This window comes from Diceros bicornis, chromosome 5 (genome assembly GCF_020826845.1).
Source record: "Diceros bicornis minor isolate mBicDic1 chromosome 5, mDicBic1.mat.cur, whole genome shotgun sequence".
In the NCBI taxonomy this organism is placed as follows: Eukaryota; Metazoa; Chordata; class Mammalia; order Perissodactyla; family Rhinocerotidae; genus Diceros; species Diceros bicornis.
In genome coordinates, this window is record NC_080744.1 from 78455511 (window position 1) to 78472075 (window position 16565).

Here is a 16565-nt window from a genome sequence, read left to right on the forward strand (position 1 = left end):
TGGCCCTCCTCCATGTTTTCACAAGGTACTGGGACAAGCTTCTCTGGCTTTGCTATATGAGACTGTCCTGGACACAATTTTGCACCCATCCTTCACCATTCTTGGCCTGGTGTGACATTCCCAGCCAGGCCCGCAGGAGGCTTCTCCAAGGGAGGAATCTGACATCAGTGTGGCCACCAATCAAAGTCGGACTAGATCAGGCTTTCAGCATCAAGAAGGAACCTCAAATTTTAAAATGAGGGCTAGGATGCAGAGTCAGAAGAAACAAAGCATGGCCACGTGACTAACAGATCCTGACAGACGATTGCCCCCTCATGCAGCCCTGGTGACTGTCAGTCATGGCACCTACCCAGGCACAGGGTGAGCAGGGACCCAAGCCAGGCCAGACAGAGCGCTTCCCTGGACAGCCGCCCCTTCGTCCACAACAGGAAAACCCGTCTCAGAGGACACAGCCCGGGCTGACGTGCCAAGGATGAGGCAAGGAAGAGAGATGGGGAGAGAAGATGGATCCGGGCGAGTGTGGAGGCTCCCGCATTGTCCTTCTGGCCTAGTTCCTTCAACCAGAAGAAATGTGACCACTGCCTGGCTAAGCAGAACCTGCCTTTTCTTTTAAAGCAATAGAAGCAAACCTTTAAGCAAAAACGGCCAGTTCCTTCCCTGAGCGGAAGCAGCCAGGCGTCCTGGAGCAGATTGTCTTTGTTCCTCAGAGACTCCCCTCAGGAGCAGCCCTGGAAGGAAGCTGAACAATGGCTGTGGGCTGTGCCTGCAGAGTTGCCTTGAGGTGCAGAAGTCAAAGCATCTGGAAAGGTATGCGGGCAAACAAATGTATAAGAGAAAACATATAATATATAATTGTATATGTATATAATTATTTTTCATGATGTAAATAATACCCTAATATACTCTATTTGTATAAAATCAAGCAACACAAAAAAAGCAAAAATCCACCTTAACCACACTCACCACCCTCTGCTCTAATCCCAGGCCCTTCTCCCCAGTCCCACCCTCTCAGTGGCCACGTCCCTTTCTGGCCTCTTGCCATCCATTTATAAAAGAGGACCAACAGATGGATGTGTAAACCCACAGGAGGATGTGGGTTGTTTGGGGAGGATTTGTCAACTTTTCCTTTTGTCTTATATAAATGGTAGTATAACATTTGTCCTGTATGCAACTTGCATATCCAATTAAAAGTGTAGCCAGGAGGTGTTTCCACACCCAGGCATAGACCCACCTCACTCTTTGCAATAGCTGCCTCGTATTTCAGAATATGGATGCACCATCATCTACAGTAGTCCCCCCTTATCAGCGGGGGATATGTTCCAAAACCCCCAGTGGACGCCTGAAACCACAGACAGTCCCAAGCCCTATATATACTACGTTTACTCCTATACACACATACCTATGATAAATTTTAATTCATAAAATAGGCATAAATTAGGTAAGAAATTAACAATGATAATTAATAATAAAGTTGGCATTGGGGCCATTATTAAGTAAAATAAAGGTTACTTGAACATAAGCACTGCGATACTGCAACAGTCAGTCTGATAACCAAGAAGGCTACTAAATGACTAACAGCTGGGTAGCGTATACAGCATGCATACCCTGGACAAAGGGATGATTCGCATCCTGAGCAGGATGGAGAGGGACAGCATGAGACTTCATCATGCTACTCAGGACGGCGCATAATTTAAAACTTATGAGTTGTTTATTTCTGGAATTTTCCATTTAATATTTTTGGACTGTGATTGACCACAGGTAAATGAAACTGAGGAAAGTGAAATCATGGATAAGAAGGGACCACTGTATTTACCCACCCCCGCTACTGACAGTCATTTAAGTTGTCTGCACTTTTTTGGCTCTAAAGCAATGCTTCAATGAGGATCTTATTCATAACTTTTTGTCCACATGTGCAAATGTCTTTCAGAGGTAGATGGCCAAGAAGTGCATTTTGAATATTCATAGAAGCAGCCACTTGCCCTCTGTACCAGTGGCAAGTGTTCTTTGTCCATTTAAGTTTCTTTTCTCCAGAAATTTTTGAAAAAGAAAATAAATAGCATCTGAAATCTCAACACTCTGAGATAATAAAAATTACCATTTTTGTGAGCATCTTTTCTCACATTTCATAATACACACACCTGCACACACACACTCACATTTACAGTAATGGGACCACATCATCAAGCATTAAAAAAAAACTTAAGCACCTTTTTGATGTAGTCATTTTTCTTTTGAACTTCTCTCTCTCTTCAACTCCCCACCTCCCTCAAGCACTAATGTTTTTAATCTAATATGGACTTCTAGTTAAACATGGTGGATTGAAAATATGCATTAACCTCCACTCCCTCCCAAAACCCTGCTGAAATGACAGTAAATGGATTCCAAAGGCATTACCCCTAAAGGACAAAGAGATCAGCAAAATCCTGGACTGCACTCAAGAAATACCCACAATGTTGGGAAGCTGGAAAGTGGATGGATTGACTATTGTCTGTGAGTTAGCCGAGCAGGGAGAGCTGATGCCTAACCACCCTCAGCGGGATGATAATAACATGCAAACTGATTTGCACTTGATGACCCCAGAAAAGTTGAATATTTGGGGGGAGGGAACACCTAAAATCCCTTGGGAAAATATGAAAACAGAAGCAGTTGCAAGTCAGCCTAATAAGCAATTAAATCTCCAGTTCGCCTCCTTCACCTCTTGAGCGACTTCCCTCCCCTATCCTGGTAAAAGATGAAGTTTGCTGTCTGGAGAGGTTGAACACCAGGCACAGCCAAGGGAATGAGCACCATTCTGAACACAGGGCACAAGTGGATGTGAAATGCTTCAACCAGCTCCTCACACAGCTCTGGGAAACTTGGTGCCAGGCTTATCCTCCCAAGTAAGAGACTGGAGTGTTCCTCTCCACAGGAATTACTTTACAAAAAAGATATACAGATGCAGGCAAGCCCCCAACATACCAGGTCCATGCCAGACCCCTCTTCACTGAACTTACCAGTCAGCCACACTCTCGGAGCTCCTATTCTTTAAAAAGAACATTAGAAGAGCCCCTAATGGGAAAAGCAGAAACCAAAACAAATCAAATGAAAAAGAACTCGGAAGAAACAGAAAAAATGCAGGGAGCAGAAGAAAATTTTTTTTAAAAATGCAATATCTTCAGAGACAAGTGGGATATTACATCTGTGATGCTAAAGGTTATTAAAAAAATAAAATTTAGAGAGCAAATAATAGCTCTTGGAAATTAATAATTCAATAGCTGAATTCAATTTAAGGGGTGGCAGGAAAAGTTAAGGAAGTCTCCAGAACATGGGATCAGAAAAAAAAGTAAAAGAAAGGCAATTAGGAGATAAAAAGATTTTTCTAAAAATTAGAGCATCAATCTAGAAGGCCCAACATCTGAAGAATACGTGTTCCAGAAAGAAAAAGTGGAGAAAGTGGGAGACCAATGGGGGAGAAATTTAAGAAATAACAAATACTGTTTCTTAGAACTGAATAACATGATTTTCCAGATTGAAAGAACCCATCAAGTGCCTACCATAATAAATTAAAAAAAAAAAAAAAAACATGCCAAGGTACATCATATTGAAATTTCAGTACGCAGGAGGTAGAGTGACAACTTCCAAAGAGAAAAAAGTAAATCACATTCAAAAGATCATGAATCCAAATTGCATGGCACTTCTCAACAGAACACTGGGAGCTAAATGCAATGGGGCACTGCCTCCAGTATTTTGAGGAAAATGATTTCCAGCCTAACATTTTATAGCCAGCCAAACTATCTATCAGATATGAGGGTACAATAAAAACATTTTCAGATACATTATGTCTCAAAAAATTGATATCCCATACAACCTTTATGAAAAAGCTATTGAGTGCCAAGTGAGGAAGCAAACCAAGAAAGAGGTAAATGGGATCTAGGAAACAGGGGATCTTACACAGGAGTGAAGCGAAGGGAAATTCCAGGAAGATGGTAAGGACGTACTACAGCTGGGTAGCAAGCCTAGAGAGCAACCAGATGAAGCAGGGTTGTGACCAAGAAGAAAATGAAAGAAAATAGAAGGCATATATCACCAACTTGACAATATTGAGAGTATTATTACAGATCTGGCACAGAGTTTAGAGATAAGTTAATAAAGACACAGAAAACTAATTAAATGAAGAAAAATTAGCAAGTATCAACTTCAGGCAAAACAAAAAGCTGAAAGGAAATTATGGTAACACTATATGAATTATAAATAAATGATTTCTTAGTCAAAATAGTGAAAACACTAAATATTGGTTTACTCCAGAACTATATCTCCCTATGAGGAAGACTGCAGGAGGGGAAGTATGGTTTGGGGGGTTGGTGAGGGGTTGATGTACAATATCTAAATCTTTAACTTACTTAAAAAGTCAATAAATAACGTTTAAAATCTAATAAGATAATGTATTTCTGTCTATCTCTATATGGTTTATTTCAAAAATCACATCATATTATCAACCTTTCTGGACCTTTCTGCATCTTGTTTTCCATAACAATATATAATGGAAATCCTTCCAGGTCAATTGGTACTAAAACAACCTTTTATTTTAATGGTTGTGTATTATACCATGCTGTGGATGTACCATGACTTTTTCAACTATTTCTTCTTTGAAGGACATTGATTTTGCTTCCAGATTTTTTGCCGCTACAAACAGCGCTGCAGTTAACATCTTGGAATATATATATTTCTACATTAGTGCTTTAATTTCTGTGGGATAAATCCCCAGGAAAGGGGTTGCTGGTCAAAAAGTATGTGTACTTTCTTTTAATAATATAGCTAGATTGATTTCCAAAAAGTATTGCAGCAGTGAACGAGAATACACATTTTGTCAAGGTCTCCTTTTATGTTCTTCAGTAAAATTCTATTGTTTTCTTCACATAGATCTCACACACTTGTTGCTAGGCTTATTGCCAGGTGTTTTATTGTTTCTTTAGCAATTTGATAAGAATTATTTTCTAATTGAATATGCTTGAGGATAAGAAACCTATTAGTTTTTTCTATGTTGACCTAGCATCTGGCAATCTTGCTGAACCCTCTTATTAACTCTAATAGCTTATTTGCTGGTTTTCCTGGCTTTTTCTGGGCAGATAGTTTCTTCTACTATTTTCCAATATTTATATTACTTCTCTCTTTTTCACGTCTTACTATGTGTCTGTATTGGTTAAAAGCTCCAGAAAAATGTTGAATAATGGGGATAGCAGGCATCTTTGCCCTATTCTTGACATTTATGAGAATATTTCTAATATCTTACCAATTAGGAGACATCTACAGAATGGTCCCAGTAGATATCTGTCATCAAGTTATGGAAGTTTCCTCATATTCTTAGTTTGCTAAGAGTTTCTGTTTTTTTGTTTTCTGTTTTAATAAGTAATAATCACTAAGTGTTGTCAAATGTGTTTTTTTGGTCTTCTTGAGATGGACTGTATGGTTTTAGCAACTGTTGATATGATCATATAGCATTTCTTTGCTAATCTGTTAGTATGTTGAATTATACAAATAGAGTTTCTAGTGTTGAGACATCCTTGCCTTCCTGAAAATAAGGTGTACCTGTGCTGGTCATGTAGTGGTGTTCTTTCAGAATGACTCTACTAGATTTAATTTGTTACCATATTATTTATGAGTTTTCCATCTATTTTCACAAGTGACCTGGCCTAAGGTGCCCTCTCTTGGCCTGATTTTGGTATTAGGATTATGCTGGCTTCATAAAACTAGTTGGGAAAGTTTCCATACTTTTTCTATGCTCTGAAACTTGAAGAAATGATAGAATTAAGACATGGTGAGCCAGATAGATCTAGGGCAGGCCCCAAGGAGGCCCAGGAGGGAGGCACACATTAACCAAGGACGTCACACATGCGTGCTGTTGCCAACATCTAAGTGCTGCTGAGGACAAAAGTATGATCCAATACCCAAGGGGCATGGCAGGTGGAGAATGGAGGAAAGCCAGTGAGACTGGACGCCATGAGTGATCACGGAGGCAGATTAGGCAGCAGCAGCCCCTTAGAGGCCGGCGAGGATTTGGGTCAGTTCTAAGCCATGAGGGGCTTTAAGCAGATGCATTACATGACCAGATCAGCATTTTTAAAAGATTACTCTTTTTTGTATAGGTGTAGATTGAAGTGGGGGCAGGAGTGATCCAAGGGACCCAACAGGAGCTGTTAGCACAGTTGTTTCAGTGTGACTTCATGGAAGTTTGGACCTGGTGCCCAGGAGGAGGGAAGTGGACAGTATGAGCTGTCCAGGAGACCACAATATAAGGCCCCAAGGCAGGAAGGCATCCCAGGCCTCTGGCTTTGTTATCTTGCTGAGGTAGTGTCATCACTGAGACAGGAAACCTGGAGGGAGTCCAGGTTTGAGAAACAGACCTGAGAGCCATATGGGAAACGCTGAGTTGAGATGCGTGCCTTGGAACTGTGCAGACGGAGAGTCAGCTCAGAACCCCAGTACAAGGTGTACAAGGTGCAGAGCCCAGAGGGGCAGTCGGGGCAGTTGGGGCTTGAGGCGGCCAGTTGGGAATTATCAGACGGTAATGGAGCTGAGGGCCAGGATGAGCTCACCCACAGTGGGAGTCAGAAGAGAAGAGGGCTCAGCACAGAGCATTGAGGAATGTAACAATTTGGGTGCAAGAGGCCAGACCACCCAGGGCATTGAGGATTTGCCTGAGGCAGTGTGATTATACAGCATCCAATCCTTCTTCAAGGCCACGGAAAATTAGGACTGAAAACACTATTAGGTTTAGCAGCAGGAAGTCTTGACCCTCTCCCCAAATCCTATCCACCCACAGCCTTCTCCACCTCAGGGAATGCCACTCCTCCAGCCGCTCCCACCCAAAGCCTTGCTGTTCCCTGACTTCTCTCCCCCTTCACCCTCACATCCAATCCTTCAGCACATCCTCTTGGCTCTACCTTCACTGTGTTGTCTCTCTATGGTCAGACTAACACTGGTCACTCTGCTGCCACCTCCCTGCTCCAAGCTGCCATCATCCCGCAGGCTGGACTCCCCTGGCTCCTCCAGCTAGTCCACCCCAGAGACCACAGTGGTCCTTTTAAGCTGCAAATCAGATCACATGGCTGAACAAAACCCTAGATCCTTAGAATGGCTTCCAGGGTCTGCACAATCCTACCCCCGCCCCCTGCTGTATGTCTGACCTCCCTTCCAGGAACCTGTGCCTTCTCGCTCTTCCTCGAACATGCCAGGCACACTCCCATGTCAAGGCCTGTGTCCTGGCTGGTGCCTTTGCCTGGAGCCTCCTCCCAAGTCCTGCACAGCTTATTCCTTCACCTCCCCCAGGGCTGTGTTGGAACGTTATCTTCTCAGAGACCTTTCCTATTTAAAATTGCAGCCGCCCCCACCCTGCCTCTTCTCCCTGCTTTATTTCCCTCCCTGGCACTTCAGGCATCTGGCTCCCTCACTTTATGCTCAGCTCCAGGAGGGCAGAGATTCTCACCTGCCTGTTCACTGCTGTGTCTCTGGCATCTGCTGTATGCAATACGTGGCCCACAGTAGAGGCTCAAAAAACACAAGTTGAATGAATATAAGAAGTGGTAAGAGATGGGGGTCGGAGCAGAGAGCTAGCCCCACCTGGCAAGTCTATCTTCTGTGCAAGGGGTGGGGGATGTGTTGGGGAGGGGCCCAAGGTGGAACTCCCCAAGCTCCTAACCCAGACCCCAAGAGGTGCAAATTGTGCTTCCGGGGCCGAGCAGGCCTCCTGGGGCAAGAAGGAGACACCCACCAGGGCAGCATCCTGCTCTGAGAGCCGTGTGGGCTCCAGCGGCTTGTCTTTTGTTTTATTGATTTACAGCCTGTCTGTCCTTAAAAAGTCCATTTATGATGGCAGGAATACGTTGCTGTCCTCTCGAGACCCATTCTGCCCCCCTGCACGTTGCAGGTGACACGTGCCTACGTAGCAGAGAGGAGGGTCAGCGACAATGTTGACACTGTCATCACTGACAATGATGCTTCAGGCCAGATTCGATGTAGACCTTGGAGCACAGGTTCACAGAGCCCCTCTTGCAGGAGCCCCTGTCAGGTGCCCACAGCAGAGCACAGGCCAAGACCTCTGAGCCCGCCTCCCCTAAGGAATTGAACCCTTTTGTAGGGGGGCAAGGCAGACACCCTTCATGGAGCACTCAGAGAGTACCAGCTCAGAGGATGGGCCATCCCACACAGGATGTGCACAAAAAGGCAATACTGTGTCATCGCCGCCAGATTAACACGGGAGGAAGCGCACACTGACGGCTCCGGCTCCCTCCTCCAGAGCCAAGGGCCCCTGGCCTCAATGCTGACCCTGCTCCCAGACTCTGTTGGGCGCTCAAGTGGACACCGGGCCTCTGGCAGTCTGGCAGCTGCTCTCCCGGGGGCTCAGACACTGGCTGTGGGGGCTCTCTGCTCTGTGGCTGTGCCTGTCTGGGCACCCAAATCCTTCCCATTTGACCACCTTCGCAGCCACCACTTTCTCAAAGTAGATTTACTCTCAATCGCCATTTGCTAAATCTGCCCCCTATAAACCTTTGGGGGATGGAGGGATTAAGGCTGATTACAGATGTTATAGAAGGGCCCAGGAGCACCCGGAGGACGGGAGTCGGGCAGGAGGGGCCGGCTGGAACAGGCACACGCTCCTTGGCTGACCCAGCCGCCGGCCGGCCTTGCCCCAGGCTCTGGGCTCCCTCACCGGGCCCAGTGGGGCCACCACTGTGGGGGCTCTGCCTCTGTCCACCCAGGGACGCAGGAGGCAGGCTCATGGGCTCCGTGAGGAAGATGAGCAGCTCCTTCAAGAGGGGCTCGCTCAAGAGCTCCACATCAGGGTCGCAGAAGGTGAGTGAGCTTTGCTGGGTGGCCTGTGAGCAAATGGATGGAAAGACAAAGGGACGCTGGTCTCTCTCTAGTTCTACCATGTTGGAGCGCTGGACAGTGGGCTCCTGTGCTCCGCAGACCGTGGTGGGGTGGGGATGGGTGTCAGGCATTTAGAGCTCCCACATCAGGACCCTTTCTCGGGAGGGGGCCTCACATTTCCTAGCACTGTACCAGATGCCTGTCACCTCCTGGCTGCTCCCACCTTCACATACCCAGCCCGTGGCATACATGGGAGGCGTTTGGGGGCAGTGAGCCGTGCAAACGGGCCACACTGCAGGCCCCTGCTGCTGCAGACATGGGGGTTTCACACTCCTTCCTCCCCGACGATGCCGCCCCCTTAGCTCTCTGTGCTGGACGGTAAGCTCACCCTTTTCTTCACCACGTGTGTGGGAGCTCCATGTCAGCACTGGGGGACACTACATGGGCATCAGAAACACCTCAGAGGACCTGGGGAGTGCTAGGTGGCTCCCAGGACTCACAGCAGACTGAGGACGGTGCTGTGTCCCCTCGGCCCATGGCCGCAGGACAGGGACATGCAAATATGTGCGCAGATTTGAACCCTAGGTGTGCTTTTCCCAGATGACGAGAATGGTGGCTCTGAGCACCCAGGGCTGCCTTAAATGACCCTCTGAGCCCAGGGGGTCTGGACAGGCCACCACCTCGCCCTTCTGCCCTGCCTGCTACTCAGGTGGGGTGGTGAGGGCCAGCCAGGAGCCGAGCCCAGGCCACATCAGAGGCCTCTGGACATCCCCTCACAGAACCCCTAGGGCTCAGTGGGCATCTCTGCTTCTCCTGGGCACTGCCCGCTGTGTGCAGAAGGGAGAGGGAAGTGGCAGAGCAGGATCAGAAGCAAGACCTATGTGGGCCAGAGAGGAGGCGTCTCTCCCAGGAGCACTCACGGAGCACCCTGACCTGCCAGATGGTGCTCCAAGAGCTGGGGACGGAGATGGGGAAGCTGCATGAGGCAGGTGAATGCCCTGGGAGAGGTCGTTTACCTGGGCTAGAGACAGAGGGTTCACCATGTGAGTACACAGTTCATCAGGCTGCAGTCTCCCCATCCATGAACTGTCAGCGGGGCAGATGTGGGGCTCACATTATGCAAGTCTCTGACATTCCATGAGACTGAAAACGCAAACGGAAAAATTAAAGGCTTCTTTTTTAATAAAGAGTTAAAAATGCGCCTCCGTTTCAAGAATAGGAAAGACCCATCCTTTGGGGGCTCAGTGGGGCATCTATCTGCTTTTGTGCATGTATGTGAGAGTCAGCATTCTGTACAGAGACAGCGCCCCCCATGTCTTCTGCAAATCAACATCTGCCGATCCACCGCAGCATTTGGCAGGACTGAGAGACTCACATGCAGCCCGGGGCCGCATGGCTTCACGTGATCCCCTCCTCCCCAAACAAAGCCAGCCCACACGTTCTTGCCGATAAGCTCTAAATAAGAACAAGCTTTAGTTGTTCTTGAACTTGATGCCTCCTATTGACCTGTGCCTGGTATCCTGCCTTATGCGCTGTGGGGAGGGGGCCCGAAATTGCATTTGGTAGATCTGGGAGCAAAGGATTCAACAAGAGGGGAGGAGAGCAGAAGATCTTAAACTTTGGTCAAGATTGAAAAATGGCACCTCATTTATACACACACACTCACAACCATTCCTACACCACACACCGTAAATTACTTCAAGTCTAAGAACAAGGATGACCCCCTCCCCTCCCTAGGCGACCATGCCAAATTCCTACAAAAGCTGCACACAGTTAAAAGTCTTAATGGCATCGTTTGCTGTTTATAACAGCCCACAAGTTAAGAAATAAAAGTGCTGATGGAAGAATGAAAGATAATACCTATGGCTTTTAAGGAAGCCATGCTTTAAGGTGCTGGAAAACATCCACGAAACCACACGGGCACAGGGTGGCCTGCTTTCATTCTGTTTCCTTGCGTGCTCGGCCCTCCTTTGACATCACTGGCTTGGCGCTAGTTCCCTGTTTCCCAACCAAAAGCCACGTCCCTCTGCCCAGTGTTTGCTGAAACACACCAGCTGTCCCTAGGGGGAAGAAACAGCACAAGCTCCCCTTCATGCAGCCTTCCAAGGGTCATCTCTGCTGGACTCTAGTTGTAAAAGGCAGATTTGGCTCTTTGTCCTCGGCTGGTCGGCTCTTCCCGCCTCTGAAGCTCTTCCTTTGGTCTTAGACAGAGAGGGATGACCAGCACGGCATCCTGAGGCAAAGAACAAAACCTGGTGGGCTTGGGGGTCCTTGGGGCTCCCCCCTCCGCCTGCTGGCAAGAGCAGTCCCCCTTCCAGGAAAAGCCTTGTGTATTCATGCGGGAGATGGAAAACGTGATTGTGACTCCTTGTGTAGCACTTTCAGCCCTGTCTACATTTTATTTTACTAAAACAGATAAAGTTTGGAGTCCACGACCAAGGTCCTAAGCAAAATTAAATAATAGTACAGCCCAGCAATTATACCCTAGAATCTACCTTGAAAAATTCTAGCACGTGTACACAATGAAATGTACACAAATGCTCATGTCAGCATTGTGTGCTATAGAAAACCAGAAAGAACCAAACAGTCTGTCTATAAGGGTATGGATAAGCTTTTGTTTATTCAAACAATGGAATACTGTACAGCACTTAAAACAAATGAACCAAGCCACTGCATCAACATGGATACACTGTTGAATAAAAAAGCAAGCCCCAAGAGAGGACTATTTATAGAAAATCTATAACACACAAGAAAACCCTACATAAATGCATATATTTCTCCAGAGTGGAGGTGCTTGCTGTATCTGTAATGTTCCATCTCTCTGTCTCTCTCTCTCCCTTCCTCCTTCCTTTAATTTTATTTATTTATTTTTTTTTTGGTGTGAGGAAGATCATCCCTGAGCTAACATCTGCCAATCCTCCTCTTTTTTGCTGAGGAAGACTGGCCCTGGGCTAACATCCATGCCCATCTTCCTCCACTTTATATGGGATGCCACCACAGCATGGCTTGCCAAGCGGTGCGTCGGTGCGCGCCCGGGATCCAAACCGGCGAACCCCGGGCCGCTGCAGCAGAGCGCGTGCACTTAACCGCTTGTGCCACCGGGCCGGCCCCCATTCTTCCCTTTTAAAGAGAGAAAAAATACGAAGCACATATGGAAAGTCATAACATCTGTAACAACAGGACTGCAGGTCTTCACGTATCTGTTTTATTAGTTTTGTCTCTGATTTTGAAATCAAAGGAATGTTTTCACAATTTAAAAATGTTTTAATACTTTTAAAGGCAGCCATAGAGAAAATGAGAGTAAGCCTGAGGGTCCTGACATGGGGGCTGCCCCAGCTTCTCCTAGAAGGGTGAATTCTGACTAAGGTGAAAGCATATCATAAAGTTGTGCTGAGAAAGGATGCCTGTAAGTTCGCCCTCAGTAACTCAGTTACCTGAGTTACCTGAGCTTCCTTCCCTCAGTCACTGTGTGCTCTGCTTGTCCTAGAGCCACAGGCAGGGGTCACGGCCACCAACCTCACTCTCTGCAGCCCCTTCAGACCAGCAGGCATGTGCCTAGCTCAGGGCACTGGGGCTCTCACCTGGATAACCTTCGGCGTTAGGACCAGATCCAACTCCCCAAGAAGTCCTGTTGCCCCCACTTCTCATAAAGTATTGCTGGAAGCTAGGGAGGTTCCGGGTACACTCACAGAACCTGTATTTGGAAAACACTAGAATGCAGAATTCCACACCTAAATCCAAGACCATCTTGGACGGCACCCAGGCAGCCCCTTATCTCCCCACTTTTCAGTAAAGGCCCAGAAGGTAGTAGATTTCATTGCACCCTCACCCATCTCTTTATGGCTTCACCTTCACACATGAAATAAAACCTGAACTCCGTTCATGGTGAAGGGCCAGTAGTTGTCTTGTTAAATTTTTAATCCATTGAAGACCAATACTTTCATAGAATGCAATAAAAATGAATTATTAAAACATGAAATTTCAAAAAGACATACAAAATCCAATCCAAGCCCGAGTTTTGTTTTTTTATAATTAAATTCAACAGACACCCATTGTTTTCTTCACACTGCTATCCCGGGTCTGAACATGCGCCCTCGCTCTCTGCACCCTCTGGCTGTGGACCTGAAGACAACAGTCCACAGCCCCGTGCTCAGAGCACCCTTGGAGTGCAAGCGTCCAGGAGATTGCACATCCCGTTTATTCCTCCTCCCAGCCCCGTGGAGCAGGGGCTCTGGTCCACTTTCAAGCTGAGGAAGATTCTCAGAGGCGGGAGCCTCACCCAAGGGGTCTCAACCCAGGCTCCATTTTTCCCAAGGCACTGCCGTTGGTCACTTCCCAAGGCACAGCTTCCAGGGTGGCTGCAGGTGCCCTCTGCACCAAGCCCTGGGACAACGCCTGCAGCCTGGTCGGGCCTGACCCGCCAGCCTCTGAGCTGTGTGAATACAGGGCTCTGGGCAGCACCTGGGCCCAGGAACTGGCTCCAGACCTGGTGCTCATGCCTGAGAGGAGTTCTCCAGGCAACTGCCCTTGCGAGAAGGGGCACAGGGCCTGAATGAGGTGGTCAAGGGCCCTTGAGTTGAGGTAGGGGTGTGTCACAGAGTGTCACAGAGGGCCCCCAGCTTGAGGACAGGCCAGCTGGCCGGCAAACACTCCCTTCACCCACATGACAACTGGTCTTCCCAGGGCCAGCATGTCCACCTCCTCTCTGGAGCTTGTTGGGTCTTCCCCATTTACTGCCAGGTCCTAGCAGCTCCTTCTCTTGGATTCCTTGCTATTCTGTATCCCCCACGTTTAGCCCAGCAGCAGAAATTTCACTCGCCTGGTTCCTCCACTCTGAGGGCTAACGGCGGGTGAGATGGAGGACGGGGAATGGGCCAGGGTCATTTGCCCAAAGGACGCCGCCCCTGCGATACCAGAGAAGGGAGCAAAGGAAGAAACTGTGAGGGAGACAGGGAGACCTGAGGTCAGGAGTAGGGGGCTGGGCTGTGGGGTCTGTGTATGAGGAAGCGGGGAAGCCAGGCAGGAGGGGTAAGCAGGTTTGAAGTTGCCTGACGGCACTCGGGGCCCACCGGGCTGTCGGCTGGCTCCAGACTGGGCTGAGAGGCCCCACTGGGCTGGCCTGTGCTGGTTGTTATCTGGGGCCAAGACCTAGCCGGAACCCCCCATGCCTGCTGGATTGTCAGTGCAGCCTGCTGATCTCCCTTAGGGCAGAGGCTCCAAAGGGGAACTGCTGTGTCAAGGAGCTGTGTGACCCTGGGCAGGCCCTCCCTGGGCAGGCTGTGTCCCAGGCTGAGGGAGGATGCAAGGGGAGATGCTTGGAAGGCAACTGTGCCAGACAGAAGGCGGCCCTGTGAATTCTGGGGAGGACTCTGGCCAGGAGGGTCGTGAAACATTTGGTTGCTTTGTTGTCTGCCTGAGAGTGAGGGAGAGGGGCCATGGGTTTGAGTAAAAATCTCTGATGAGTTGGGAGTGGCTGTAAGAAACTGAGACATCCTCTTGCTTCAGGACCCCCAAGAGAACCCTCCAAAGCCTACCACAAAGTACACCCCGGAAACACCATCCCCAGGGCACACTGAGCCTTGAACTAGAGGGCCCACAGAGTCCCCTGTTAGAGATTCACAGCGCACATCAGCATACGAAAGGCTCTGATAAGTCCCATAAGAAAGAAACCTCCATTTAACCCAGAGTTCCCTACAGAAACCCTTTCCATGTAAAATGGGTCACCATTTCTGGAGCCCAGGCCTGAAACGCCACATCAGGCGATGGGAAAAGCAGAAATGGGAGTAAGCTCCTGGGGATGAAATGGAGAATTGACCTCACTCCTGACTTTGCACAACCTTCAGCAGCACAGGCTCCAGGGTTGGGGCAATCACAGGATGCTGAAATGTTTGTAAAAGAAAGAAGGAAAAGAAAAAGATTTTGCTGCCAAAAGTCACTATCGAATCGCCAACGTTCACCAACAGAATATTTCCAAGTTTTAGTTGACAAACTTGGCAGAATGTCAGAAGGAAAGGAGGATTTTAAAGATGCACATGACCTGCCATAGCACCCGAGGCCTCCATGTGGCTCCCAACTCATTTTCAAAGGCTCAAAAGACAGCATTTGGTTCCGATGCACGCTACAGTACACAGAGCAAAGGAGTTATTGCTGAAATCCCTGCAAAAACTTGGTTTCTTCAAAACAGCCAGAGAGCATTCGCTCCTTAATCTGAGCTGGAATGCTATTTTCTTGGGAATATACATGATATAACTTGGGGATATAGCTAGATGTGGCTCCTCGGAGACCAGGATAACTCTCATGGCTGGCAGGGACTTCTAAGAGCCACTTTTTCCCACTCACCCCCACTCCAAAGCCAGCAGGGGCCCCTTGTCTTGCTCTGTCTGTTCATGTGTTTCCCAACACAGACCAGAGCATCTCTGAGAGCCACAGCTGCACCCCATGCAGCTGGCAACCTGGAAGCTTCCCCGTCCTCCAGGGTGGGCCAGAGCCCCTGAGGGGAGGGTCTGTCCTCTAGCCGCTCTCTGGCTCCTCCCTTCACTTCTCTCTTCCCTCTTCCTCCCCCTCTCAGGAGCCAACAGAGCAAATTCAGGATTTGCTTCCTGCCTGGCCTCCCCAGCCCTTATCCAGGTCCTGGCACCTGCCACTCGTTGCTGTGGTTCCCTCCCAGGCAGAACTGTGATGCTCGGTATCAGGCTAATCCAATGTTTTCCCAGCATCCTCATGTGTGTCATTTTCACGTAAAGGGTCCAGCCGCATCTCAGCCCTCAGTGCTTACCCTCCCACTCAAGATGGGTGCGTTGGGGGGCTTGTGCTATTTCTGGATGTGGTGTGCCCCAGGACCACAGGGAGGGGAGGCAGGAGACTCCTGGATGTTGGCTCTGGGTGCACGGCTCCAAGCAAGCCTCCAGGATCATCAGGCCATCCAGCCATTTTACAGGTGATGGAACTGAGACCAACCTGGGGTGGAATCTGTGCGCTGGTAACCAGACAGCCACCTCCCTGCTCCTCACAGGTTTCTGGGGAGGATTAAATACATTTGCTCCTGGAGGTGACATGATTAGCATCCTGTACCAGCATTAACCCAATGAGAGCGCTCCCTACCTGGGCCGGATGATGAGCTTCTGAAATTTACATGAGTACAGCACTCACTAGCTGCTCTTTTGTCTTTTTATTCTCCCACGGGAGGCCTGGGAGCTTTATATGACGGCTTACCTGCCCTCCCTTCACGGAACAAAGCCACCTCTCCACTTCTCCCTGAAGCTCCACTGCTATTCATACCCTCACAGCTGACTCATTTGTTTCTAGTGGGAAGGAAAAAGTTTTTCTTTTTTCTTTTCCTTCTTTCTTTTACAAACATTTCAGCATCCTGTGATTGCCCCAACCCTGGAGCCTGTGCTGCTGAAGGTTGTGCAAAGTCAGGAGTGAGGTCAATTCTCCATTTCATCCCCAGGAGCTTACTCCCATTTCTGCTTTTCCCATCGCCTGATGTGGCGTTTCAGGCCTGGGCTCCAGAAATGGTGACCCATTTTACATGGAAAGGGTTTCTGTAGGGAACTCTGGGTTAAATGGAGGTTTCTTTCTTATGGGACTTATCAGAGCCTTTCGTATGCTGATGTGCGCTGTGAATCTCTAACAGGGGACTCTGTGGGCCCTCTAGTTCAAGGCTCAGTGTGCCCTGGGGATGGTGTTTCCGGGGTGTACTTTGTGGTAGGCTTTGG

The 16565-nt window shown here is 48.4% G+C and overlaps 1 protein-coding gene across 1 annotated transcript in view; it reads left to right on the forward strand.

Annotated features, from left to right (window-relative positions):
- The first annotated feature begins 472 nt into the window (after positions 1-472).
- Positions 473-16565, forward strand: part of TRPM1 (transient receptor potential cation channel subfamily M member 1) — a 148436-nt gene continuing 132343 nt past the window's right edge. The window contains 3 exon segments of the mRNA XM_058542269.1: positions 473-508; positions 511-723; positions 725-789. Of these exon segments, the coding sequence (XP_058398252.1) occupies positions 473-508; positions 511-723; positions 725-789 (314 nt within the window).